Source organism: Mustela lutreola, chromosome 1 (genome assembly GCF_030435805.1).
Source record: "Mustela lutreola isolate mMusLut2 chromosome 1, mMusLut2.pri, whole genome shotgun sequence".
NCBI classification, from domain to species: Eukaryota; Metazoa; Chordata; class Mammalia; order Carnivora; family Mustelidae; genus Mustela; species Mustela lutreola.
The window spans coordinates 277,675,978-277,703,832 of NC_081290.1; the positions used below are offsets into that span (position 1 = coordinate 277,675,978).

General features: G+C 43.4%; 3 protein-coding genes across 3 annotated transcripts; 1 reads left to right on the forward strand and 2 right to left on the reverse strand.

The window, feature by feature from the left end:
* Positions 1-3,575: 3,575 nt before the first annotated feature.
* LOC131822679 (olfactory receptor 9Q2-like) lies at positions 3,576-4,520 on the forward strand. Its single transcript, XM_059158968.1, has one exon. It carries the CDS (start codon positions 3,576-3,578, stop codon positions 4,518-4,520), a length of 945 nt encoding a protein of 314 aa, XP_059014951.1.
* Positions 4,521-12,795: 8,275 nt separating this feature from the next.
* On the reverse strand, positions 12,796-13,803 carry LOC131811441 (olfactory receptor 1S1-like). The gene has a single exon (XM_059140054.1). It carries the CDS (start codon positions 13,768-13,770, stop codon positions 12,796-12,798), a length of 975 nt encoding a protein of 324 aa, XP_058996037.1. The 5' UTR covers positions 13,771-13,803.
* An 11,214-nt stretch (positions 13,804-25,017) lies between these two features.
* Positions 25,018-25,977, reverse strand: LOC131811508 (olfactory receptor 10Q1). The gene has a single exon (XM_059140176.1). The coding sequence runs from the start codon at positions 25,975-25,977 to the stop codon at positions 25,018-25,020; it is 960 nt and encodes a 319-aa protein (XP_058996159.1).
* Between the last annotated feature and the right edge of the window lie 1,878 nt (positions 25,978-27,855).

A 27,855-nucleotide genomic window follows, 5' to 3' on the forward strand; every position in this document is an offset into this window, starting at 1 on the left:
CATAGGGTTGTTGCATGGATTCAATCAGCTAATACATCTATCTGTATATCTATCTATCATCAATCATCTACTTACCTATTTATCACCACCATCATCATCATCATTGTTGCCGTCTATCATTTTAGAAGAGTTGGTTGGTGTACTGTAAGCAGCTTATGTGGTCTTTGCTATTATCATTGTATTGACTTTCCCTTTCACATTTTGGCTCAACGACCACCAAGCCCTGAATCTCTAAACTAGGAGACAGAAGTCTGCCATATCTTTAGGTCTTAGCAACAGACCTCTAAACTTCCTATTATATAGGCCCCAATGGTCACAAATGTGAGATTTTGGTCTATATTCTTTGAGTATACTGCTTTCTTTCTGGGGAAGGTTTCATGGTGACCAAACTGTTTTACTAATTATCTGATGGTGGTTTAAAATTCTATCAGAGCTTCCCAAAAGTAAGGTTCTGATGGTCTTAGCATCCTGTTTCTTCTGGGGAAAGAGTGAGGCAGAGTCACTATTATTTCTGATGCAGAACTGTAGGAGCTCATCCTTGGACCCTACTCGGAGCTGAAGGAGGAGTCTTTTCAAAAAGCTCCTGAGGGATGAATCTGGAAGAAGGCTATTGCCCACCCGAACTCCTTCCAATATCTTTCACAGTGGGAACCATTGCTCTTGGGACAGCCGGTCTGCAGAGACTTGAAGGAGCCAGATTTAAAGATGATGAGTCATCAGAAGATGGCTTTTCTTGGAACCATTATGGCTTTGCTGTTTGGCATTGGGTCAACAGCTGAGCTTTTTCAGAGCTGTACTGCCTAAGGCGCATCTACCCCTGGGAACTTGAGTTCTGCAGGATGCTAATCTGCTCTCAGTGAGAAAGAGGTTCTGTGGTCAAATATTTTTGGGAAATGGTGGGTTAGGAACCTTGGCAAGACTTCTTTTTTAAAGATTTATATATTCATTTCAGAGAGAAAAAGAGTGCATGTGCATGCCCAGGGGGAGGGGCCAGGGAAGAGGGACAAGTACAGATCCCAGTGCTGCACCAATCCCATGACCCACAAGATCGTGACCTGAGCCCAAACCAGAAGTCTGACGCTTAACTGAATGAGCCAACCAAGCACCCCTCGTTGGCAAGGCCTCTCAATGATAGGACCTCATGGATCATTTAATATGCTGCTTTGCAATATGATTTTCCACATGGAAGGTACAGTATGTAATGATTTTCAAACTTGTAAGGACAGTAAGCCTATTTTCCTCCCTGGAACCACCTGGGATGACTGTCAACAAGGTAGATGTCTGTGCCCCACGGCAGAGACTCTGTCTCGAGTTTTCTGGAGGTGAGATGATGGTATTCATGTTTTAAATAAATTCCCTGGGCAATTCTTATGCATCTGGAGAAGCAGTTTGGGAACCAGTTCTCTGGAGGAGAGATGGATCACCATAAAGAATTTACTCAGTTTGCCTGGTAGAAGTCTGTTCATCTCTCATGCACACCTGCCTCCCCGACAATTTGTCTCATGGCTTCACACTTGCATGAGTCTGTTTCTGCCAAAGGGTGAATTTTTGGAGTCACCAATTCCAGTGAATCTTGGCGATGGGGATCAAAAGTCCGTGCTTACAAAACAGTCTATTTTTGGGATCAGATTAGAGCTGGCTAGAGTGTCAGTGGGCAAAACATTTGACAATATTCCCAACTGAGATACAGGAAATCTTCAAAAAAAGCACCATCCTTCTGGCACAAGGCAGGAATGAGGCAAGGCCAGGAACCAACCCCATTGGCTGCTGCTGAGTGAAAGCAGGATGTGAGATGGGGCTTTTGGAGCTGGAAATTAGAGAGAAATGCTCACAGATATTAGACACCTCATTAGAAGTCACATAACATAAATTGTCTCTCCCTGGAGACTCCCCTCTGGGACCAATTCAGGCATGAGGCTGGGGCAGTGAATATAGGAAACATCTCCAGTGAGGTTTAGTGCTGGATGCGAAGCTCAGGCTGGTCCCTTAACCCTGCTGTACTGTTTGAGTCTGACAAAGTCCCAGGAACCCCCAGTGTCAGCGATTTATTATTTTGTCAAGGTGCAAGGAAAGGGAGGGACTCTGTGAAGTGATGACAGACATAGAGGTCTGGAAGCCACCTCAGCTCACCAAGGTTGCTGTGATTATGGACTCCTGCTGTGTTGTTGATTATTGAAGGGAATAAAGACAAGGTTAATTGAAGTCCAGAGAGGAAAGGTGACTTGCCTAGGGTCACACATCTTGCATGAGTGACCTAGAACACAGGACTTCTCTGATTGGCAGGTTGCTGGCAGAGGAAACACTACACAGAGGAGGAAGGCATCAGTAAGAGAGATTCAGGTGAGGACAGTCCGGTGCCCAGCTCATGGCTTCTAGATCTAACTTCTTTTCTTTGTTATTTTCCCTAATGGGTCCACTCTGTACTGGCCTGGCTGCTGCTGCATCAGGTCATCAAATGGAACCAAAGTCCTCCTTTACATCCCTGTTCTACAACCCTACAAGGACTCCAAAGCCATTAGCCGAGATTCCTCCAACAGCCCTTAAGACACCAGGCTGAAGAAATATTGCTGCTTTCAAATTTGGATGCTGTCTGTTATTAAACTACTGCTATTTTCCAGGACAGTGAGAAGAACCAAACAATGCTTATTGAGTTTTGTTAGGTGTTGAAAAGAGCGGATGGTTGTTGTTTTGATTCCAGGGTTATTGCTAGCACTTACAAAAAACAACAAATGCAAAGCCCTTAATAAGCCAGCCAACTCTAATTAGGATAATAGCTGTTTGTTAAACATGCCTGTTTTTAGACTGAATAAAAATATTCCTACAAGCAGAGCTTATTGCTGATTCCTAATGGGCATTTTTTTGGGGGTTCATGGTCCTTTGTTCATAGAATATAAATTTTCCTTCCTTAAGAAACATTCACTTTAAATTTTAAATAGCCACCGTATATACATGGAGTGTTTTTAGCTTTCCAAAGCACTTTTGCATTTATTTTAATCTATGCATTAACCTTATCTCCTAAGTAGGGCAGATATTATGATCCCCCTCTGGCAGAAGAGGAAATTGAGGTTCAGAGAGGTTAAGTGTCTTGTGTAAGATCAAATAGCTAATTGGGGACAGAGATGCAAATACAAGAGCCGACTTGTAAGTCAGAGAATCACTTGCTGTCCATTTTTTTAGAGGCATTCATCACTTTTTATCTTTTTGTTTGTTTGTTTTTGTTTTCAGGAGGGAGAGAAGTGGGAGAGGGGCAGAGGGATCTAGAGAATCTAGAGCAGACTCCATCCCTGGTGCAGAAAGGATGCGGGGCTCATCTTCCAGCAGCTGAGATCTTAACCTGAGTGGAAGTCAAGAGCTGGATGCCTAAGGGTGGGAGCTACCCAGGTGCCCCACCTTTTGTCTGATCTTACAGCGAGGTCTGCATTTGTCCATTTCCACTTAGACTGAGAAGTTTTTTCAAGTCCAGTGCCTCCCCTCAGACACCCTAATTGAAGCTTTCTTACTTGAAATGACTTGCATTTGTCTTCAGGACCCCTGCACCTGGCTCCCGTCTGTCCTCGCCGAGGCCCGCTGGACGCATGGCCGGGAGGAATGGCACCGTAGTGACCGAGTTCTTCCTCACTGCGTTCAGCGAGCATCCCGAGTGGGGGCTTCCTCTCTTCCTGGTGTTTTTGAGCTTCTATCTACTCACTCTTCTGGGGAACGCGGGAATGGTCCTCCTGATCCGCGTGGATGGCCGGCTGCACACCCCGATGTACTTCTTCCTCGGCCACCTCTCGTTTGTGGACATATGCTACTCGTCGGCCATCGTGCCGCAGATGCTGGTCGTGCTGCTGGAACACGGGGCCACACTGTCCTACTCCCGCTGCGCCGCACAGTTCTTCTCCTTCACCTTCTTTGCTTCTATTGACTGCTACCTGCTGGCCATCATGGCCTATGACCGCTACGTGGCCGTGTGCCGGCCCCTGCTCTATGTCACCATCATGACCGAGAAGGCCCTCTGGGGCTTAGTGGCTGGGGCTTATGGCGCCGGTCTCTCCAGCGCCTTTGTTCGCACGGTCACCGCCTTCACCCTCTCCTTCTGCGGGAACAACGAGATTGACTTTATCTTCTGTGACCTTCCTCCTCTGCTAAAGCTGACCTGTGGGGACAGCTACACCCAGGAGGTGGTCATCATTGTGTTTGCCATCTTCGTCATGCCTCTTTGCGTTGTGGTGATCCTGGTGTCCTACCTGTTTATCATCAGGGCTGTCCTGCAGATCCGCTCTGCAGGGGGCCGGGCCAAGACCTTCTCCACCTGCGCCTCCCACCTCACGGCTGTGTCCCTCTTCTTCGGCACCCTCATCTTCATGTACCTCAGAGATAACTCTGGCCAGTCCTCGGAGGAAGACCGAGTGGTGTCCGTGCTCTACACGGTGGTGACCCCCATGTTGAATCCCTTCATCTATAGCCTGAGGAACAAGGAGGTAAAGCAGGCATTTAGGAAAGCCCTGTGTAGGACAAAGGCTTCTGGAAAGCCCTAGATGGACTCTTGCCAAATATGTCATTCCTTAGTGTCTCCGCCTTCTCTATCTTCAGATGTCACCCACTTGGGGAGGCTTTCCCTGGCGACCTTATTTAAAATTATACCCAAACTTACTACCTTCACTTTCTGATTTATTGTTCTGTGTAATACTTGTCACCCTCTGATGTACCATGTGCTGCATATTCGATATTGTCTAAATCTCACAGCTAAGGACGTAGGTTGAGCATCCGCCTTCAGCTGGGGTCATGATCCCGGGTTCTTGGGATCGAGTCCCACATCGGACTCTGCTCAGCAGGAAGCCTACTTCTGCCTGATTCTCCGTCTGCCTGCCAATTGCCCTACTTGTGTCCCATTTATTTTATAAGCCCTGATGTGCTAGTATTGTGTAATATGACAGCAGGGGTGTGTGTGCGTGCGCGTGTAATTGTGTGTGAGTAAATGAGGTGTGTAGGTTAAATAAATGGCAGCTTCTGAGCTTTAGGAATTTTCATTGTAAGGACTTATAGGACACAACTTAGAAAAGAGTTGGGTGGGCATGTTTAGGAGAAGATATAGGGGAAAAATTCCCCTGGGAGCCAAGAGATTTGAGTTTACACCTCAGTTTTTGTTCCTGTTTTTGCGCAAATCTCTCCGAAGTTGCAGAAGGCGGTAAAGCAACTCCACAGAGTGCATCTTGTGAGCTGCTTTTCAGATGTTAATGGCCGTGCTCTGACACATGAGCGTCTGTGGCAAGGGGCAGAGGCATTCATGCTGCTGCAGAGCTCCAGGTCTGGCACCCATGTGTCCAGGCTGTCACTTCTTAGCTCTATGGCTTTGGATTAGTGAGAGCCTGTCAGTCTGCTTTCTCAACTGTGAAATAAAACTTATTGAGCATTTACTCAGGGCCGGGTTTTATGTGTATCACATTTATTCTCACCACAACTCAGTATGTGAGGCAGTGGGAAGGTGCTTGTGAAGTTCTAGAAACATTAATTAGTGTGATTACGGGGATTATCCCAGGGTTCACAGCCCACTGGGCATCTGTGAGCCCCTTCATTTCAGAGCTGTCTGGAACAGTCTCTCCTGGGCTGAGACTGGGCTTGGGTCCAGACACCTCCAGAAGTGGAGTTCTCTAAAAATTTTTTTACTTGCCTCTTAAAGTCACATACACTTAAATACCCACTTAAATTCATACTAGGCACTATGCTTAAAGCTTTACGTGAATGGTTTACTTTAGTCCTAACACGTTGAATAGAAAGTCAGTTTGATCGACTTCATAGCAAAAGAAAGATATAAAACCCCAAAAAGGTGATATACCTTGCTCAAATTCAGCAGCAAGAAAGTGGCCGAACAGGGAGCATCTGGTCCCAAGTCTCTCTCACTCCAAAGGGTCTACTCGCAAATCCTATCCCCCTTGGGTTTCTCCCCTTCTGTCCCTCCCAGCCTCAATTCTCAGACGCAAATCATTGCAGAAGCGTCTGGATTTCTGTTGCTTCCTCCAGTAAGTAGTTCGTCAGCATCGTGCTTCCAAGCAGGGACCAACCTGGCCTGCTTGTCTCCTTTTTTCATTTTCAGCGATTGCCTAAGAATTCAAGATTCCTTTCTAAACATCGATTGTTGTTATTCTTACCATTTAATAACATTTAATATATGTATTTAATTATTTTGTTCTATTATCTACATATCTATCTATCCACCTACCTACCTACCTATCTGCCATCTATTAAATCTGATCTCTACTTCTGTGAGTTTGGCTTTTTTTGGATTCCACATAATAGTGAGATCATACAGTATTTGTCTTTCTCTGTCTGCCTTACTTCCTTTCCAATACAATGTTGAATAGAAGTAATGAGACTGTACATTCCTGTCCTGTCTTTTTTTTTTTTTAAGATCATTTATTTATTTTTGAGAGAGAGTGAGAGAGCACGAGAGAGCGAGAGAGAGAGAGAGAGCACACTTAAGCAGGGGGAGCAGCAGGCGGAGGGAGAATCAGATTCCCTGCTGAGCCGGGAGCCCCATGGGGACTCAGTCCCAAGATCACGACCTGAGCTGAAGGCAGACTCTTAAGCGACTGAGCCACCCAGACACCCTCCTGTTCTTAATCATAGGGGAAACTTGTCAGTCTTTTACCAATCACTATGTAGGTTTTTTGTAGATGCCTTTATCAGTTTAAGGGAGTTCCTTTGATTCCTAGTTTGTTGAGAGGTTTTCTTTTTCTTTCTTTTTTTAAAAATCAGGAATGGATTTGGGGTTTTGGATTTTGTCAGAAGAGTTTTCTGTCTCCACTAGGATGATCATATAGTTTTATTTTGTGCTTATTAATAGGGTAGATTACGTTGATTGCTTTTGGAGTGTTAGGCAACTCTTGTATTTTTAGGATAAACTGTACCTGGCTACAATATAGTATTGTTTTTATTATCAGGAAAAAATGTAGAAGATGTTACTGTACAGTCTTGGTTGGTTAAAAAGATCACAGATGGTATTGCCTAAAGCCATATGCCAGTTTGAAAAGGAGACTGTACTTCTGAGTCATCTAAATTCCACTATTAAAAGGAGAGTAGAGAGAGAGTCATGAGCATTGGAAGGAAAATGAGAGCAAAGAAGAAATCTGAGGCGTTTTCATTTTCCGGAGAACGTGTTCTGCGGGAGGCAGTTTTCATGTGGATTGGATGCTGAGGATGCAGGACTGGTGGAGAGGCTGCTGGGGATGACGGCTGCCCGGGGTGATGAGAGCAGATCACAAAGGATGATTGAAGGGCTGATGGTTTGGCTCCCGTGGTATTTGAAACAGCTGATCCCACTTTTTTCTTGGAAGAATTTTTGCTTTCCTCCTTGGTCTTCCTGACACCACTTTATTGTGGTTTCCTACCCCCTGGCTCCTGCTCCTCAGACTTCTGTGCTGGGTCCTCACTTCTAAATGTTAGAATCACGCAGGGCTTGGTCATAGGTTTCTCTCTCTGTAGTCACCTCTTGGCAATTTCCCCCAGTTCCATAGATCAAATACTGAAAGTATTAAATAAAATTCAGAGTCTTTGCCATGGTCTGAAAGATTCAGCCAGGTAGGTGGGTCCTGAGCTAGCACCAGGACTATATGTATATCCCCTGTTCTCCCTAGGCTTCCCCAGCTCGCTGTTCCACGAGGGCACCCTGCTGCTCCCATGGTGGCATCTTTTGCCTGCCCTTCCCTTTTCCTGGACTGTGTTTACCCAGAGCTTCTCATGGCTCACTCTCTTATTCAGTTCTCTGCTCAAATATCCAAGAAAGACCTTCCGTGACTCCTGCGCCTCTCCACCTCAAATAGCTAGTCCATGCTGGGTCACCATAGCCTCTGACATTGCTCCATGTCTTATCACAGGCCTTCTTGAGACCTCAGATTATGGCCATTTTTAATTTATTCATACATTCCTTGTTTGTCTCCTTCTCTGTGAAGGAAAAACCAGGAAAGCAAGGGTGCTGTCCTATTTTCTTTTTGACTCTCACTAGGTACTCAAAAAAAATTTGTTTTGTAAATAAATTAATACATATTTGAAGACAATTTATGCAATAGGTTTTACAAGCCAAGCCTACCCAATGTGTGGATTTTTTTTTTTCCAGTTTATTTTTCTAGGTGTTTCTCTTGCATTTGTGTTAGATAGCTGGGGTTTCTGTTAATTCATTCTTAAGGCTACAGGTTGTTTCTTCTCAGGCATGGTTAACACAAAGTTCAAGAAGAACATGAAGTTCAATTGACTGTTTTGCAGAAAATCTTTTTGTATTCTAAAGTTAATGACATTAATTATTGTCTAAATATTGTCTTTGCTTATCCAGTCTTACAAATCACTTAAAATAGTTTTTGTGTCAATTTCTCTGGTTTGTGAGTGCACTGAAGGCATGGACTGGGAATTATCCATCCTTTTATTTCCAGGGCCAGAGTCAAAGCCCAGTAAATAGAAGGTTTACCATAGACATTTGTTGAGATGGCAAATAGAAGTATTCTTCAGGGGAATTCAAGCATCCAGGTCCAGATGTACAACTCTCCTCTGTGAAGACTTATCCAGGCTCTCATAAAAGTTTGTGGTTCTCTATTTTCTTAATCGATTGTCTTTTGTGTCTTCAACTTAACCCTAATTCACTTCCTCAAGTAAACTCCCACCTTGTATACAAGTCCATCCATAACTAAGTCAGCTTCCCCATTATTCACTGAGAATAGAGATGTATCTTAGAATGGATATGGTCTCCTTTGGAACCTAAGAGCTGGAAGTGATGGAGGACCCACCCACAAGGATAAAGTCAATTCAAATGACCTGGGTCTAAACCTCCTGGTTCTTATTCTGTTCTACTAGATATTCTATTAGATATTCTATTCTATCACACATGGGCTGGATGAAACCAGAATAAAGAGAGAAAAATTATAGACCTGCCCGATGGATGCTTACATAACTGAGAAGGTTCTGGAACCATGTTAAGCATGATGGTGCAATAGGCAAGATAGTTTATCTTCCTTAAAATAATAAAAAAAATTCTTCCTAAAGTGACAGTTAATGTAAGATGTTAAAGCAATAACAGAGCATTACATAAATCTCTTAATTTTATGAAACAGAACCCATTATTTTGGTTACATTGTGTTTTAGAACAAACAGGCCCAAAATGCAGGGATTTAAAAAGATCCCAGGGATTTTTAGTGTTACCTCTCACAGTTCCATGAGTTGGCTGGACTCAGCCAGGCAGTTTTCACTGGGGACTCTAGTGCTGACAGCCCGAATGACACTTGGTCAGCTGAATATTCTCTCACTCCCATGGTGGAAACTGATGGGAGTCACCCAAAGACTCAAAGGCTGGAACAGTTAGAGCTCCTCAGGTGTCTCTCTCTGACTCTCTGTGGCCTTTCTAGGTCTCTCTAGCATGGTGGCTTCAGAGTAGTGGGACATTTTACAGGGGAACTCAGGGCTCCAGAGATTCATGTCCCGAGAAGGTGCTAGGTGGAGGTTCTTCTGGCTTTTCTAAGAGTCTTGCAAATCATCAGCACCTCTTGTGGGGACTCTATTAGCCAAAGCATCCCCACAGCCATCCAGGTTCAAGGAGAGGGACACAGATTCCATCTCTTGATGAAGATATGGCAAAGTTCTTCAAGAGCATGTGGGATGGAGATATTTTTATGACTGTTTTTGGAAAATATGATCTGAAACAAACACTGCTAATATTCTGTTGACTCTCTTCCTGCTTATGCCATTTTACATAAATGGGTTCTCATGATAATGCTGTTATAAAACCTTCTTTGTTCATATTAGACTAATTGTTGTATTACAGAAAAATACAACTGGGGTTGGTAACATGGCTTGTCCCACAGTGAGTCAGCTGTAGACTCCAAATCTTTTGATTACAAACTCTCTACCACTCCCTGTGGACTAGTAAAAGCAAGGTTCATGTTGGGGCTGTGGGTGGAACTGGGTGGATTTTGAGATATTTGAGGAAGGAGGACTAGGAGGCTCAGAGGAAGCAAGTGGATTTTAAATTTATAATGAAGACTCAAATGAAGCATAAAAGCTTAAGCAATACCAGAGAGAAAGGCAGGTGGCTGATTGCATATTTCTTCTTAAAGAGGTTGGATTTTTATAAGTTTAGAGAGGAAAAGAAGTCTTATTAAATTGGGAACAAATAAATGTAGTTTGGTAGGGCAGGTAGATTGGGGTTGAGAGCCAGGGGACAGTCATAAAAAGAGGAAGGCTATCCCACCCCTTACGAGTGTCTATGATATACTAAGAACTATGGTGGTTGCCTGGCACACATACCCATTTAGCCACAAACAGCTTACATAAATTAAATAATTTTCCTTGGATCATACAGGTGGGTCACAAATCCTGAAAAGCCAAGACTTAGAACCAAATCTCCTTACACTACAGTGCAATTGTTAGAGGATCACATTAAATAACTAGCAATAGTTTGCTGCAGAGGTGAAAATATTTTGAAAAAGGCTTTGGACAGAGAAAAAGAACATGCTTTTTTTGGGGAGCTCTAGGGTATATTTAAGATGGAGATCCAACAGACATCTTCAGCAGACATCTCCATTAACCAGTTGGCATACAGATTAACGGAAATCCCAGAGCTGGAGTAGAACTCAGAGTTCATGTGGTTCAGTAATTTTTTAGGTCACCTGAAGGATGTTTCTAAAATACAAGAGCCTGATTCCTTCACTGGAGTTGCAGGTTGGGGTTTGGAAGGAAAGCAGTAAAACCTGGCTTAGAGCCTTTCTCAGCCTCAAGGAAGCCTGAGATTTGACCCTTGATTGAATCCCCCTAGCAATGAGTTCTGGAACTGTCTAGGTGTATGCTGGATCCAAGATGCAGGACAGTGCTGCTGAAATGGCTTTGAAGCTGCTTGACCACTTTTATCTGTTCTTTAAAATTGGTTATAGAGGAGTCTGTAGTAGAGCAATTTACATTTGTTGAGAGGTAGAAAAGGGGTACTACCAGAAAAGGGAAGTAAGTCATAATGCCCTAGCAACTCCAGAGCTGAAGTTTTCCTCAGTTGAGGTGGTCCACACCTACTGAGTGCTCTCTCTCATGATCATGCACATTCCAAGTATGGAATGACTGGGGTAATTAGAAGGTGTGCCTGGGAACCATGAGACCTCGACGGTTGATATTGTGTATGTTGTGTGGCTGTCCTGTACCCTTACTTAAAGCTTTCTTAAAGCTTGATGCTTGGTGTATCTTGTGAATTTAATTGCCAAGATGAGCCCAAGTCCACTGCAGCTGGTCGAGCAGAGCACCACAAGATCTGAGATAGTGCATTTTAAACAAGTTCTTCTAGATAATTCTGATGTATACCCTCATTTAGAAACAACTGGCCAAAAACAACAAAATAGTAAACAAGTTGGAGAGGATGTGTGAGAAAGTGGAATCCTTTTACACTGATGGTGGGAATGCAAGTTAGTGCAGCCACTTTGGAAAACAGTATGGAGATTCCTTAAGAAACTAAAAATAGAGCTACCCTTTGACCCTGCAATTACACTACTGGGTGTTTACCCCCAAAGATATAGATGTAGTAAAGAGAAGGGCCATCTGTATCCCAATGTTCATAGCAGCAGTGGCCACAGTCGCCAAACTATGGAAAGAGCCAAGATGCCCTTCAATGGATGAATGGATAAAGAAGATATGGTCCATATATACAACGGGGTATTATGCCTCCATCACAAAGGCTGAATACCCAACTTTTGTATCAAAATGGATGGGACTGGAAGAGATTATGCTGAGTGAAATAAGTCAAGCAGAGATAGTTAATTATCATATGGTTTCACTTACTTGTGGAGCATAAGGAATAACATGGAGGATATTAGGAGAAGGAAGGGAAGGTGAACTGGGGGAAATCGGAGTGGGAGATGAACCATGAGAGACTGCTGACTCTGAGAAACAAACTGAGGGTTTTGGAGGGAAAGGGGGTGGAGGATGGGTGAGCCTGGTGGTGGGTATTAAGGAGGGCATGTATTGCATGGAGCACTGGGTGTGGTGCATGAACAATTAATCTTGCAACACTGAAAAAATAAAATAATATTTTTAAAAAAGTTGACCAAAAATAAGAAACAACTGGAAACAAAGATCTTATTTTAAAGATAAGAAAATAGGCTGAAGAAAGTGAGTTGACCTGCCTTAAGTCTCATAACTACTCAGGGAAGAGTCAAAACTAGAACTCCTGTCTTTTTATATATGATCCCTGATTTTTCATTGAATGCATGTCCACAAATGTGTTCTGCACACTCGTCTCATGAACTATTTTGTGATGAATTAGGTTATATGTGATTGACTAAGTTGAGTTTTGAGAATTGAGTTTTGAGTGTATACCTTACAATCCTCCTGGAGATTTATACTATACCAAAGGCTCTGAGAAGTTGTCTAGTGAAGACATTTTGCTTCAATGAGCTCAGACTTGTCCCAAATTATTTGGACGTGGCACCCTCCTATGAACACCTCACTGAATAGCAGTTTTGGCAAAACAAACTTTGAGCAGAGCTGACCTAGAGTAATCTAGATTGAATAAAGGAATCAGTAATAACTCTCTTCAGAGCTGTAAAAGCTAGACTGTAGGTACTGTCTGCACTTGTTATCATCTAAGGTACAAACAATTTGTAATCTATGTAGTAACATAGATTAGAATCAAGATATGTGTTATGCTTGTGATTTACAAGGGGTTAGGGCCTCATCTCTAAGATCAGAGTGACATGGAGAAGCCCCAACCCTTCAGAGGTTGGAATAGGAGGCAGACCTAAAGCTGAATCATCACATCTATGCCATGAACTCCAGGCAGAATCATACATCTGGTTATGGGGATAAAAGGAAGTCAGATGTCCAGCACATCAAAGGGAGGAACTGTTTCCTACTGATGAGCTTTCTTAGGGCACCTTTCATGTCCTTGTTCCTCAGGCTATAGATGAAGGGGTTCATCATGGGTGTCACCACTGTGAATAGCACGGCACCAATCTTATCTCCATCATCTGGGTGAGTGGATGAGGGGAAGAAGTAAACCCCTATAATGGTCCCATAAAAGAGTAATACAACTGTCAGGTGAGAGCCGCAGGTGGAGAAGACTTTCCACTTTCCCTCCGTGGATGAGATTCTTAGGACAGCCCTGACAATGCAGATGTAGGAGAAGAGGATGAGGGCAAAGGGGACAGTGACAACTGATGCGCCCACGATAAACATTACGAGTTCATTGATCGTTGTGTCTGAGCAGGACAGTTTGAGCAGAGGAGCCAAGTCACAGAAGAAGTGTGGGAGAGTGTTGCTGTCACAGAAGAGCAAAGGGAGGAGCAGAAGGGTGTGTGTTAGGGCAACAGTGTTACTCAGGGCCCATGGAATAACCGTGAGCAAAATGCAGAGCCTGGGTTGCATGATGGTTACATAGTTGAGAGGGTGGCAGATAGCCACAAAACGGTCATAGGCCATGACTCCCAATAGGAAATTGTCAATAACAACAAAGACAATAGAAAAGTACATCTGTGTGATGCAGCTCTCATAGGAGATGGATTGAGTCTTGCTCTGAATATTCATCAGCATCTTGGGGACTGAGGTGGATATGGAGGAAATATCAGCAAAGGACAGATTGGCAAGGAAGAGATACATGGGAGTGTGAAGGTAAGAATCCAAGCTGATGGCCAGGATGATGAGCCCATTCCCAACCACAGTGACCAGGTACATACTCAGGAAAAGCACAAAGAGGAGCTTCTGCTGCTCAGCCTGGTTGGAGAGTCCCAGAAGGAGGAACCCAGAGATGGTGGTCTGATTTCCTTGATGCATATCTCTGCTGATCTGGAGAAAGGAACACAAGGTCTTCACGCCCCCAAAGAAAAGCCAGTACAGTACCATTTGGCTAGAACCATTGCAAGGAGGTAGAGAAAAATTACTCAATATGTCAGCAGGGCAGAGACTCAGGAAACGCCCTAGGAGGGAAAGACAGAGCTGCCATGATAGACACTTGTCAATGAACATGTTTTAAACTTGGATATGACTCTGAAAGAGATGTTTATAGTTGGTTCCAAACATAATTAAATGCCTTAAACTGAAGACGACAGGCGAGGTGTACTCCATCTTCTAAAGATGCTAGATACCCCCGAAAGGAACTATTTAAAGTGAACAAAATGGTTCTACACCCTTTCCCATTATTCACCTTCATTTTGAAATCTAAGAAGACAGAAATGGGCAGAGTCACTGAGTGAAGTGTTTGGGAAGGAGACATGAGCAGGAGTTTGGAGCACTTACTGAAATACACTGCCATGTGGGTGCTCCTGCCCACTCCTGTTAGGGGGAGGACACCAGAAGAGCTGCTCTTGGACAACGTGTATAGGAAGGGAAACCAGACTTTTGCTTCACTGGTGGCAAGATATTAGATGAATGGAGTAAGTTTAGGGGGCTTTTAAGAACTTAAAAGATTTGGGTTTGTGTCCCATTTTTAAAGGTGGTGGGGGCTCATTAGATTAGCCCCCTGTGGCAGGGGTGGGGGCAATTCTGTACCCTCATCATGACATGACATGGATGCTGTTAGGCTCAGGTGACCTTGTTGGGATTCCAACAACAACAACAACAACAACAACAAAAGTAGCCTGTGGGGGTAGAGAAGGCTATAGCAGGGAGGGCATGCATGGCTTTCTCACAAAAAATGGATCATTAAAATATCAGGGAGAAAATTCATCGTCCTGGAGCAGTAGTCCCAGAAATGAGGCCTCTGAAGAACCCCAAATAGTTTCGTGACAGGCATGGCTGCCACACAGTACTCACCTGCTGCCAGGATTCCATGGCACTAGACTTGAAGACTGTGTCTCTGTACCCATTCCCATTCTTCCTTCCCACTGCACATCCCCAGGCCACCTAAGCTCAGAGGGGAGGGCAGTCACTTTGAAGCATGTGATATTTAAGTTTTAAATTGGACCAAGTTTTTGAATACCTGGATGTGAGTCTTCCATACCAAAGTAGAAGTTGTTTTTAAAACTAAAAGTGACCAGGAAGCTAGAGTGACCTCCCAAGGGTAACCCAGAGTCAGGGAAGGAAGACTGGGCCAAGTCTGGTTTTCCCTGTGGCTGACTGGAAAAAACAGTGGCCTGAGAGCCGAGGTATTGAGTTCCTTCCGGTCTTTTCGTTCTCCTTGTATGGCCTCCTCTCACTCTTTCTCTCTCTTCAGTTTCTAAAAGGTTAGAGATAGCCATATACCAAATAACTTTTCTTTCCATGAAGAGGCCAAAACCCAGGAATCCTCCTTCTCTGGTATTCTGGAAAACCGAGGGGCAGTGGAGACCAAGCCATAGCCCTGAGTAGTCTCTTTGCTCCTGAGAAGCTTAGCTTACGAATCTCAGAGGGGGAAACCTACCTACAGTAGGTAGAGACTCCCACTCAAAGCTACATGTGATAAGGAACCGGCAGGCATCTATATTTAAACCCCAGGACAAAACACAGACCTGCCTGAGAGGGTCCTGTGATCACTGAGCCCTGGGTTGGTTTGGGCTTGACTAGGACAGTGACAGGCGGTATGTGTGGTTTTGAGTGACAGTTTCTAATTTCACCTTCCTGTGCTACCACCTCTCCCGCCCACCAGGAGTCCCACACTAATTGTTTTGAGTCCCTGAGGCAATAGTCTAGCTGGTTAAGAGCCGCAGTTATGTCTAAAAGGGCTCACCTCTGAAGGATGGCAAGTCTCAGGTAGTTACTGGAATCTAGACCGAGCAGCTTTTAACAGAGCGTTGACAGGGTAGCAGGGAGGAGCCTGAGAGCAGCCCTTATGTATATTTCAGAACCAGACTCTTTTTTCGAGTACAAGTCATGCTTCTGGGCTCTCATGGGGGCACTGAGCTCTTTCGATGTCATTTGGGATCATATCCCTGAAGTCTTTTCCTCAAACAGACTGTTGTTTTCACCTTCCAGCCTCAGTGAGGTAAATGGGGAATAGACGGGCATCTCTGCTTTTTTTTGTTTCTGTTTTCAGGTACCTTTCCCCACTTGTGCTTTTCTCAGTAACTTAGTTTTTGCTGTTCTTCATAATAAGTGAAGTGTTTGCTGTGTGTCTTAGATTTTCATGACATGGTAAATATATTGAGTTCCTTCTGTTTCCTCTCCAGTGCCTAGTAGAGGGAGAGCGCTTAGTGAATACCTCAAGAACTGAGTGAAATTCCTGCACTAGGCTTTGTGATTCCAAAGAGATGCCATCTGCAACAGAAGGGGAGAGCCCATGGCCTCTGTACCCCTTGAATGGATGTCCGTGTGGGAAGGGAATCTCAGGACCCAGGGATTCAGCATTCACTGCTTTTAGCTGTAAATGAATGAAATAAACTCTGGGTTTTAATACTGAGAGGACACATACAGAGGACATGATTTGGGGTGGTTCACAGATATACTGGGAAGGCAGGAAAAAGAGGCCCTGGAATGTCAGGAGGAAGGGATGCTATATATATATATATATATATATATATATATATATATATATATATATATATTATGTATCTATTGAGGCTGGGTATATATATATATATATATATATATAAATATATATATATATCAATAGATACATTCCTTCTAATGCTTACATGGGCCTCATAATATAGTGCAGGTATTTCTTACCCAAACCAGGAAAATGCAGCTCTCCTCAATAGGAAACAATTTAATTGATAAACTAAATGTATAGTTACTCACGACCAATATTTAAAATAGCTGCTCAATGGAGAAGAAAGAGAAGGCAAGGCATTCTATTATCTATCTATCTATCTATCTATCTGGTCATAGATAGACAGGAAATGTGGGTGGAATCATAATCCTTGTTTCTGTACCTTGTCCGTGAGGCGTATTTATGAATTTCTTCTTCTACTACTGCTCGATGGTCTGAACGTTGGTGTTCCCCTCAGATTTGTATGTTCAGACCTGACCCCCAGGATGGTGGTATTAGGAGGTGAGGGGGTCTTTGGGAGGTGATTAGGTCATGAGGGAGTCCTCATGAATGAGATTAGTGCTTTCAGAACAGAAACCCCAGAGAGCCCCCTCTTCTCTTCTGCCATGCAAGGACACAGGGAGAAGACAGCCATCGATGAGCTAAGAAGTGGGCTCTCACCAGACAATGAATTTGCCTACACCTTCATCTTGGGGGGTGGGGGGACTTCCAGCCTCTAGAAGTGTGAGAAATAAAGCTCTGTTGTCTATAAGCCTCCCAGTTTATGAAATTTTGTTAAAGCAGCCTGAAATGACTAAGAAAACTACTAGCTCAGCATGTGTCTTCTAGAAAGCAGATCCAGGAGCAAGAATTTTCTCTTTCTCTGAGGGGTATGGATATTTAGTTGTCCTGACCTTTCAGGCTCTGGTTGTCATGATTGCTTCTCTAGAGTTCAGAATTACCCCGGTTCAAGGTTTTGGGAAATGGAAGCCCATTCCTCTACCATCCTGGGGAGGTAGAAACCAAGGGTTAGCCCTATTGAAAAAGAAGGACTTGGGAAAATCGCCTAAGCTTCTGACTACTTTTTATCTGTTCAGAGTTTATTAACAAAACATTACTTGGGCTTGACTCCATATCCTGTTCCTGTTCTGGCCTAAGTATTATGGGGAAGTCATGAGGGCTAACACTCAGGTTCTACTGTCCACAGTTCACAGTTGACTTGTAGATAGAAGAGGTGAACAAGAAGCAAGAGGTTAAAGTTACCAATGGCGGATGGAGACAAGTACAGTGGTTGCTGTTGGATATCAAGCATGCTTGGGAAAATGCTGCAGGTATTCAGGGGAGAGAGAGTTACCTATACACTGGGGTATTAAGTAAATATTTCATGGCAGGTGTAAACTAGAGGGATTCTTTTAACATGGGTAGTGTTACATAGGTGGGGAGACATGGAAAGAGGGATTCTGAAGCAGGGGGAGGGTATGAGCAGAGGCCACATGGCGGGACCATGCATGGCATGTTCTGAGTTCAGTAAAGAAACCAGTGTTGCTGAGATGGAAGCTCTGAAAAAGAAATAAATAAGGTTGAAAAGTTGTAACTTGGAAAATGTGCTGCTTTTGCATTTACCGTTTCCTTGCCTGTCATTTCTTGTCACTCATAAATTATATGGTGTGGAGTTGTTCCATGAACACAGTCATGGAATCTAGCACTGGAGGGCACCACAAAGGTCAACTAAAACATCACTCATTGTACAAATGAGTAAATTGAGGGACGCGTGACTTGTTAGCATCATTGGATTAGTTTTGGCTCAGAACCAAAAGTAGTGTCACATGAACTGGTTTCCAGTCCAGTTATGCTCTTGGAGGCTGATGTGGTAGAAACAGCAGGGACTTTGAAGTGAGACAGACCTGGCTTGCAAGTCCATCTCCACCACCCAGTGGATATTGACCTTGGGCGTGTCACTTAAGCTGAAAGAGCCCCTATTTGCATACCAAAAAAACTGGCAATCATCCCTAGGACACATTTAACAGCTCAACAGACATTAGGTAATTTTCTTTTATTTACTCGGGAGGTGTCAGCCACCTTGGAAATATAATTTAAGAACTCCACACTCCCAGCCTCTCTTTGAGGTTTGAGATTGTTGGGTCCCCCCAAAATTGGGTATCCCAATAATGGGTCCGTGATTAAAGGAGCGAGACTGATACAAAGCGAAGATCAAGCAAAGATTTATTTCGCTCCAAGCATCAGGAATCATACCGACCGTCAAACAGACTGGTCGGGACCACCCCTCCAGAGAGGAGGACCCCTCCCTGCCTTCCAGACTAACTTTTATAGAGCAAAGGCCATGTGGTTGGGCCTGGCCACACACAGGTGGCCAATGAGATTGTAACACACACACAGGAAACTCAACAGTGATGCTAGGTGACAAATTGAATTACAATTTACCCTAGTAGACATTTGAACCAGCCTTGGTAAGGATTGGCACCAAAAGGCTCCCAAAGGGCAGGTGCCCCTACTCCTTGGTAGCTAGGAGACAGTATGCACCACCACCTCCACCTGGCCTGACCCACCCTTGTACTTGGACTTGTTACCTGGGACTGGTTTCCTGGACTTGTTTTTAAGTAAGTTAAAAGCCTTGCCCTGGCCGGGGGGCAAGGTCAATTTAAGCTTTACCGCAAAATGGCAGTTCAACCGGGGTGGGGCTGCTCTGGCTGAATAGGCCCTTACAAGATAAACACTGATAAAATCACCAAGGACTCAGAAAACAAAATGTCTCCAGTATGGTCAGGTTGAGACACATGTGTGTTAGCCTCTGGCCAGTGAGGCATGGGGTGCTGAAGAATTGGAATATGGGGTGAGAGAACCCTTCTAATGAAGTGCCCTTTCATGTGTCCAGCGTAAGAGACCCAGAAACAGGAGTACAGAGAAGACATTAGAATCAAATTCATAATGGATAGAGAAATTGGATTAACAATACTTATACAATTAAATATGATTCAGGTATTAAAAAGAACAAATTGCTAAAATACATGACCACCTGTGTGAATCTCAAAAACATTATGTTAAGTGACAGAAGCCAGACACAAAAGAAAACATAGTATGTGAGTTCCGTTCATATGAAATTCCTGTATGGGCACAGCTAATCTATGGGAATAGAAGTCAGAGCAGTGGTTGATTGGGCAGGGAGGGGAGTTGATTGGAAAGGGGAACAAGAGAAATTTCTGGGGTGATGAAAATATTTTATTATTGAATACAATTGCCCAAAGACATTAAACTGAACCATTTGAAATCTATGTATTTTCTTGTATGTTACTTACATTTTGATTAAAATATATAAAAACAAAGTAAACTCACCACATTTTCCTTTTTTGCTTTAAGTGTTATTTGAATTATGATCACATCAGAGTTAATGGAAAAATCATTTCTTGCCTTGTCTTTTCTTCCAGATAAGCAGACGGTGAGATGTTAAATCTTTGCTGGGATCTGGAAGCAGTAGCTGCGAGGCAGAGTGAAGCCAAGGATGCTTCTACATATGGTAACATCCAGAGGGAAGCCGTCATCCTCCAAGATGATCTAATATATAGTCCACAGAGGACAAGAGTCGAGAGACCAGATATGTGGCAGTTTCTCAGAAAGAGGATGACCCAGGATAGAACAAGCCAGTGGGCACTTGTGTATAGCCACAGAGATTTTCTGGAGGTTTATGTCCTCATCTGTGCAGGTGGGATGGAGTCTTAGACGTTTTGGAACCAGAGTTTCTAAAAGCTCCTTGGTAATAGGAAAAAATATAAGCCCCTCTTTGAGAATACACACAAGAAATTACCAAAACTTACATTTAGGAATTCTGAAGCAGGGGGGAATATGGTACACAATGGTCTTCTTGCATGTTATTCTCCTCTACAATACTCCTCTGGAATTTCTATATTCTAGAAAAAAAAAAAAGATTGACTTATAATTGTGTGTTTCTGTTGCGTTAGATTCCTTGAAAGCAGGTATCCTATGTTTTGTATATGAATTTAAGCATATAGCCCAGTGTCAGGTACAAAATATGGTCCCTTCCTCATCCCCAGGTCACCATCCCTCTACACTCTCTTTATCCCAAATCCCTGCCCCCCTCACCACCTTCCTCCTTATTTCCATAGCATTTGCCTATTTTGTCTCTTTCTCCCTCATGAACATTAGATCCATGGAGTCCGAGACTTTTGCAGATAATAGATTCTTTCTAAATATTTGTTTAAAAATGAGTAAATGAATGTTCATAATAAATACTTATTGAAGGAATTATTGTATGATGACTTCAAGGTGCCTTTCTAAAATAGTTTCATGAAGATCACCAAGTATGTATTTTGTGGTTTCTGGGGATGGTTACACAACATTGTACGCCTTCTCTGTTGAGGAGCTTCTTTTTTCCAATGCTATAAGCGCCATGTCTTTTCCTTCTTATGAGAGCTGGATTGAAAACCAAAAGAAGCAACTAGGACAATCTCATATTGGAGTTGTGGGCAAAGAGAGGCTCAAGCAATAATCACCATCACCTTTCAAGCTTCTACTTATTTTCACTAGAATTCAAAATTTTATAATGTGGTTTTCAAAGTAACTACTGGGAGAGGAAGAAACAGAGAAAGAGACAGAGGAAAGGGAATATGGACATCATTATGAAAATGTCTGTTGCGATGCTTGACGTGTGATACGGCAGGTTATTTCTGACCCATCCAATATCCACAAAGCAAACTACCTGCCCAGGGTGTGTTGTTGCATCATCTCTCTCCTTCCATCCTCTTACTGCCCTCTCTCCATCTACGTTCATTAGTTGTATGTAACCGGACAATACACACATGCACAAACACATACTCCTTATATGGTTTCCTTGGTCTTCAACATGTGGGAAGGAGAAATCGGAACTCCTGTGAATTTTTGGGAATGCACAAAATTAAGCCATGTAAAGAGTATTCTCACTATTTTTTATCTTCTTTATTCTTAATATAGGCATCTAAAATTTAATAATTATAAATATTAGATGTATTAATATCTGCCAAGTACTGTAGGCTTCAACAAATACCCAAACACTGGAAAGTGCCTGTGCACATTACTGGGTGGTTTCTGAATAAAGAAACATTCGGATTTCCTATTAACACTAACAGCACTGTGCAGAATCACATGTCAAAACCACCAATCTAAGGACTTATTTGCTTCCAAAATGTGTTATTTCTTGGAACATCACTCATAGGATTTGTATAAAGTTTCCTAGACATATACACTTATGAATATTTATTTTATTTGCAAGGATGACTCACTGTTAGCAGCAGACAGGGCCATGAACTCACACATGGAAAGAGTCACCATCAAGACTGACTGATCCGGTCATGACCCTTTCTTGCCCGGTGCTTCCTGTACTCATTCCTGAAATGTAAACTTAACCTCTGACTCTGCATGCCGTATTTCCTGCTCTTGCTTTCCACTTGACCTGAGTGGATTCCTCTAAACCAGTAGCCTCTCTGCGTTGCTTATCATGCTTTAGTTCTTGGAGGAGCGTTATGATACCTTTTTCCAATTTTCCTAATTTCTAATCTATCTTTTCTCAGAATTGGGGTTTAAGAATAAATAATTGCTTTTGAGAAACGCTGGGAAGGAATTCCTCCATGGAAACACAACTCTCACCACTGTGGCTAACCTTTCCTTTCACGCACCGATTGAGCCATAAGAAAGGGGTTGGAGAAATCCAGTGTGACAACATAGCAGTGATAAAGAGTTTAAGAAGACATAATGATGTTTTTAGTGAAGTTACTTGCAAGCAGTGTCATTTCAGGGAATGGGAGTGATTCCCATTTTGTATTGTATGTAGCGCAGTGTTTTTTGTTTTTTGTTTTTTGTTTTTAAAGATTTTATTTATTTATTTGATGGACAGAGATCACAAGTAGGCAGAGAGGCAGGCAGAGAGAAAGGGGGGAAGCAGGCGCCCCGCTGAGCAGAGAGCCTGATGCAGGGCTCAATCCCAGGACCCTGAGATCATGACCTGAGCTGAAGGCAGAGGCTTTAACCCACTGAGCCATCCAGGCACCCCGTAGCACGTGTTTAATTAAATAAACAAAACAAAACAAAACAACAACAACAAAACCTTCCATTCAGCTAAAATATGTCCAGGAAGGTAACTGGGGGAGCCCAGAAATTCAGTGGACAGGACTCATCACCACTCTTCCTGATAGAGTAACAGTTCACCTTCTTTTTTGATTGTAGGTTAATTTTCTCTATGATTTGTGACATCAAATAAAAATGAAAGGAGGTTGGGAAACATAGTTGGAAACTTTCCTCGTGTTTGCATTCTGGACAATGCCTTGCACAGTGTGTACATATAATTGATTCATTCTGTACTGATGTGGCTTTGACTGCATAGGTTGATAAGCGACCTGCCAACCAGAGAGTTTTGCTCCCTTCCTCCAGCATTCAGTTGGAAGCAAAGGCATTTCTAATACATTGTTAAACCCATGACCGTTTCCAGGATAATGAACACTTTGTAGGCCTTCTCGTTATCCCCACGTGAAATCAGTGTAAAAAGTTAAAAGCATCAGGGCACCTGGGTGGCTCAGTCCATTAAGTGACTGACTTCAGCACAGGTCATGATCTCGGGGTCCTGGGATCCACCCCCACACGGGGCTCAGTACTCAGTGGGGAGTCTACTTCTCCCTCTCCCTTCACCCCTCTCCCTGCCTGTGCTCTGTGTCTCCAATAAATAAATAAAGCCTTAAAAAAGTTGAAAGCAACAAAAGCAGTAGTTTTGAAGAGAAGAAGTAATGAAAACATAAAGTGCATACCTAGGAAAAATGTGAAGGTTGGAGGATTGTGTTGTGATGGGAATTTACAGGCCAAATAAATTTATATGAGCCTCAGATTCCTTTCAGAAATTATCATTTTTCGGCTTATGAGGGTAACACAGCCTCATTTTACAACACATGGAAAAATGAATAGATTAATAAAGAAGAAGCAATTATCCATAGTTCTACAGATCATGGATGAGAACCATGAACTTTCTGGTGTACTACTATCATTATTCCGCACATGTATTTTTACAGCAGTGGGCTCCTGTTGTAAGTGGAGGTTTATACCTAGCTCTTATCACTTACTGTTAAAATCACTTATCACTTCCTGTTAAACTGTTAAATGTAGCCCCTTCTTGTTAAATATTAATTTAAATACGATTTTAAGTACGGTTGTATTCATGTGTCCAACATTGGAAGTGAGATTTTAATACCTTTTCATTTTATAAATACAAGGAGCAGCCTTAAAGTTCCAGTTTCGTTAGACTTAATTTTTTGAGGTTACGATTTTTAGAACAAGGATTATTGAATCCATGAAAGGAGACGCTTTTAGGCTTTTGGTATACTTAGCCTCATGGCATTTTGAAAAGTTATACCGAGTCCTTGATCAGTTTTATTTTATTTTTTTTTAAAGATTTTATTTATTTATTTGACAGAGCGAGATCACAGTAGACAGAGAGGCAGGCAGAAAGAGAAAGAGAGAGAGGGAAGCAGGCTCCCTGCTGAGCAGAGAGCCTGATGCAGGACTCGATCCCAGGACCCTGAGATCATGACCTGAGCTGAAGGCAGCGGCTTAACCCACTGAGCCACCCAGGCGCCCCCTTGATCAGTTTTAAATCCACTGGCGACACGCTCACTCTTCTGAGGTTGCTAACTAAAGTCAGCTTCAGGGGCTGGATCCAGACCCTTGCCAGGCAGGTTATGTCCTCCCCCAGCTGTTCTGGTAACAGGTAATTTCTGGTAACTGGGAACAGGTAATTTCTGGTTAAGCCCTGTCCTCGTAGCCCTCTTCACCGCACTGTTCCTCAAGGTGTAAGTGAGAAGGTTGGGCAGCGTGATGTCAGCTGTGCAAAGCGCAGAGGTTCTAGAGAGTATTGGCCTGGGGGCCGGGCGCAGGTGCAGGAGGATGGAACCACCACCTGCCAGCGGGACCTGCGGCGGTGGCAGGGCCAGTGGCGCCACCTGCTGAGCGGGTCTGCGAACAGCAGCCGTTCAGAAGGCGCGGGGAGAGGTGAGGCAGGAGAGCAAAGCTGCCTGCAAGCCCACAGTCTGGATAGTTTCTACAGATTGAGCTTCTATCCCTCAGCATGGCTGGCGCACTGTGCTCAGTCAATCAGTGCCAAGTCCTGACCGTTTTCTGGCACCGCGGAGTGAAAAGCAAGGAAGGCAACCCGCTGGGAGGTTTGGAATGAAGGAAATGGATGCATTAAATAAGCTCCCGTTTGCCATGCACTCGTGTCTAAATCAACAATAAAATACATTGCTCTTAGATCTACGCCTCTGTGAAGGGATCTTAGTGTCATTGCCCCGCCAGGACGCAGGGCGTCTGCAGGTATGAGGCTGAGGGAGCAATTGCCATGACTGGGCTGTGAACCTTGAAAGCAGGGCCAGCAGACTCGAGCGCCCGCCTTGCCCGCTTTGTCTGAATTTTCCAATCTTACTCAAAGCACTTCAAGGTAATGAGCGCTGAGTGCGGACACAGGGACAAACATGGGAAAGAACGGCCAACTGCAAAGTGTGGGAAAGTAAGTATTGTAATTCCGTGTTCGTTGTTTGGAGTTCATGGTCATGGCAACTGACAGACACCCACCCCAGGCCCCTCAAGCCTCAGCTGGCCTCAGAGGCTGCTTTACCGAGGACCGCATTCCTCAGGGCACCTTTCACATCCTTGTTCCTAAGGGTGTAAATCAGCGGGTTGAGGAGTGGGGTGACGAAGGTGTAGACCAGGGCGATGTGGCGGTCCTCGTCCTCGGAGGTGCTGGAGCGGGGGCGCAGGTAGACCAGGCTGCAACAACCGTACTGCAGCAGGACCACGGTGAGGTGCGAGGAGCAGGTGGAGAAGGCCCGGCGGCGGCCCTCGGCGGAGCGGATGCGCAGGATGGCCGAGGCGATGAACACGTAGGAGACACAGATAAGCAGGAAAGGGACGGTCAGCACCAGGATGCCCACCACGTAGAGGACGGCCTGGTGCACGCGGATGTCAGCGCAGGCCAGACGCAGGACTGGGGGCACGTCGCAGAGGAAGTGGTTGATTTCCCGGCGGTGTCCGCAGAAGGGCAGCGTGAAGATTAAGGCTGTGAGCTGCAGGGAGAGGAGGAGGGCCAGGCCCACGGCGCACACCACCATCTGGACGCACAGCCTCTGGGTCATGATGAGGGTGTAGTGCAGGGGGTGGCAGATGGCCACATAGCGATCGTATGCCATGACCGCCAAGAGAAAACAGTCAGTGCTGCCAAGGGTGACGAAAAAGAACATTTGCGCCCCACAGCCAGCCAGTGGAATGGGCTTCCGGGCCCCCCAAATGTTGGAAAGCATCAGAGGCACCACCACCGACGTGTAGCAGATTTCTAGGAAAGACAGGTTGCACAAGAAGAAGTACATCGGGGTGCGGAGCGAGCTGTGTGTGCACACCACCCAGATGATGGCTGTGTTGCCGCAGAGGATCAGCAAGTAGAAGAGGAGGAAGAGGAGGAAGAGGAGGACCTGGAATTGAGGAACGGTGGTGAACCCGCGGAACACGAACTCAGTGGGGCCGGACTGGTTGAGGACGGGGCTCCTAGCAAACATTGTCACCTGCAAAGGACGAGCAGAAAGTGCGAATCTTCCTTTGCCTTTATTGTGGGAAGAAAAGCAAACATTTTAAATTCGATCTTTGATTTAGCATTTCTTTAGTCTCCACTTTCTGATTTCAGTGCTTGGGGTGAATTCACACACTAGAGGCTATGGTATATTTTTCCATGGAGATCTTCATAAATGGGATAGATACTCATCTGCAGAAGGTTCTGGTGCCCAACACATGCAGATATTCTTGGTGAAGTGTCTTTTTTTACTCTGGTATTTTACGTCCAATGGACAAGGGCTGATTCTTTGCTTCTATTTAATCAAAGAGTTGTGTAGTTGTAGATATTTTCAAAGTTAGACGAATGGATGTCTTGTTCACTTTTTGGGTAAGCATTCTTGTTGAACTGTAATATACAGAGAAGTTCACAAATCCTGAGGCTACCACTTGATTTTTTTTTTTTTAACACAGTAAATACACTGGTATAACCACTATCAAGATGAACAAATTGAAAAATTTCAGTAACCCTACTAGCATCTCTCCTGTTTCCTGTCTTTCTACCTCATAAAGGCAAAACTACTCTTTTGACTCTTGTCATGGCAGATTAGTTTATGTTTCAATTCATATGTGTAACTGGCTTCAACATTGTGTCTGCAAAGTTTATTCTTGCTGTTCGATGTACCAAGGCTTTATTCTTTCTGTTGTTTTATAGTATTCCAGTTTATGGCTGAGCTATAATTTATTCATGAGTTCACTTCTCATCCAGTTATTTTGGGTCATATAAAACTGGGCAAGCACCTTTTATTCCAATCCTCCTGATATATACTTTTTATATATTTCCTTTCCTTTGCATATTTTTTCCTGAATTTGCAGTCATCGACCTAAACTTTTGGATTTGGACAGGTTCACATAGAAAGGGACTGTATGGAGTAAGGAAAAATTAAGGTGGAGCTGCCCGAGAGAAGAAAAGACAATAAGGGGACAAAAAATGTAATAACAAAATTGAAATAAATATTAGAACCCCAAGTGAATAAGAAAAGAGCCTTAAAAGCATCTGGGAGGCGAAAAGCATCAATAAATTAAGCTCCTTCAGCTTACTACAACTTTTCAACATAAAACTCAAGAGATGATAAAATAAAGTCTACAGTTTTAAGAAAAACAAATTGGTGTGAAAGAATTCTGTACCAAGGATTTAGTGATTTGTGTTCAAAAGCAACAGACAGACTTTCTCAGACTTACAAGGTATTAGGAAGTATGTCATTCTAAATATAGTGAAAAACATTCCTCAACAAAGACTCCTGGTTGCTGGGCAATTAATCAGCATACATAATCCAGGACTGGGGAAGTCATAATGTAAAAACTTGATTTGAGAATACCTATTTAACACTAAAGGATTAATGCAAATATTGTTAAAAGCCAAAAAATTCCCAAGATAATTCTTGATAACTTACATAATATAAAATGCAAGAAGTAAAATAATCCTGCACATTTAAAACAACGAATTATATTATCAGGAAATTGATAGGGAAGGATGGGAGAAATAATATAATCATGAAATAATTCCCTCAACATGTATCAGGAAGGATTCAAGAGCTATTTCCTTTAGCTATGACTGATCAGAGAAATACCTATTCAAACATATATTTCTGAGTGACGATCACCAGTAAAATAACACTATGCATATCCATTCCAAATCCTCTGGTTTAAAAAGTAAATCTCATACAGAGAACAAAAGGCTCAAATGAAGGAAACTGTGAACAAGCATTTAAGATAAAATAGCTTAAATAAGAAAAGTAAATATTTAATTCCTGAAAACAAGTTTAAATGAAGTTTAGATTCTATTAAAGACAGAGTCTCATATTTACATAATAAATCTTTCAAGAGCA

Excerpts from the sequence above, each read along its gene's own strand:
- LOC131822679 (XM_059158968.1), top strand. The coding sequence starts at position 3,576 with ATGGCCGGGAGGAATGGCACCGTAGTGACCGAGTTCTTCCTCACTGCG.
- LOC131811441 (XM_059140054.1), bottom strand. The coding sequence starts at position 13,770 with ATGCATCAAGGAAATCAGACCACCATCTCTGGGTTCCTCCTTCTGGGA.
- LOC131811508 (XM_059140176.1), bottom strand. The coding sequence starts at position 25,977 with ATGTTTGCTAGGAGCCCCGTCCTCAACCAGTCCGGCCCCACTGAGTTC.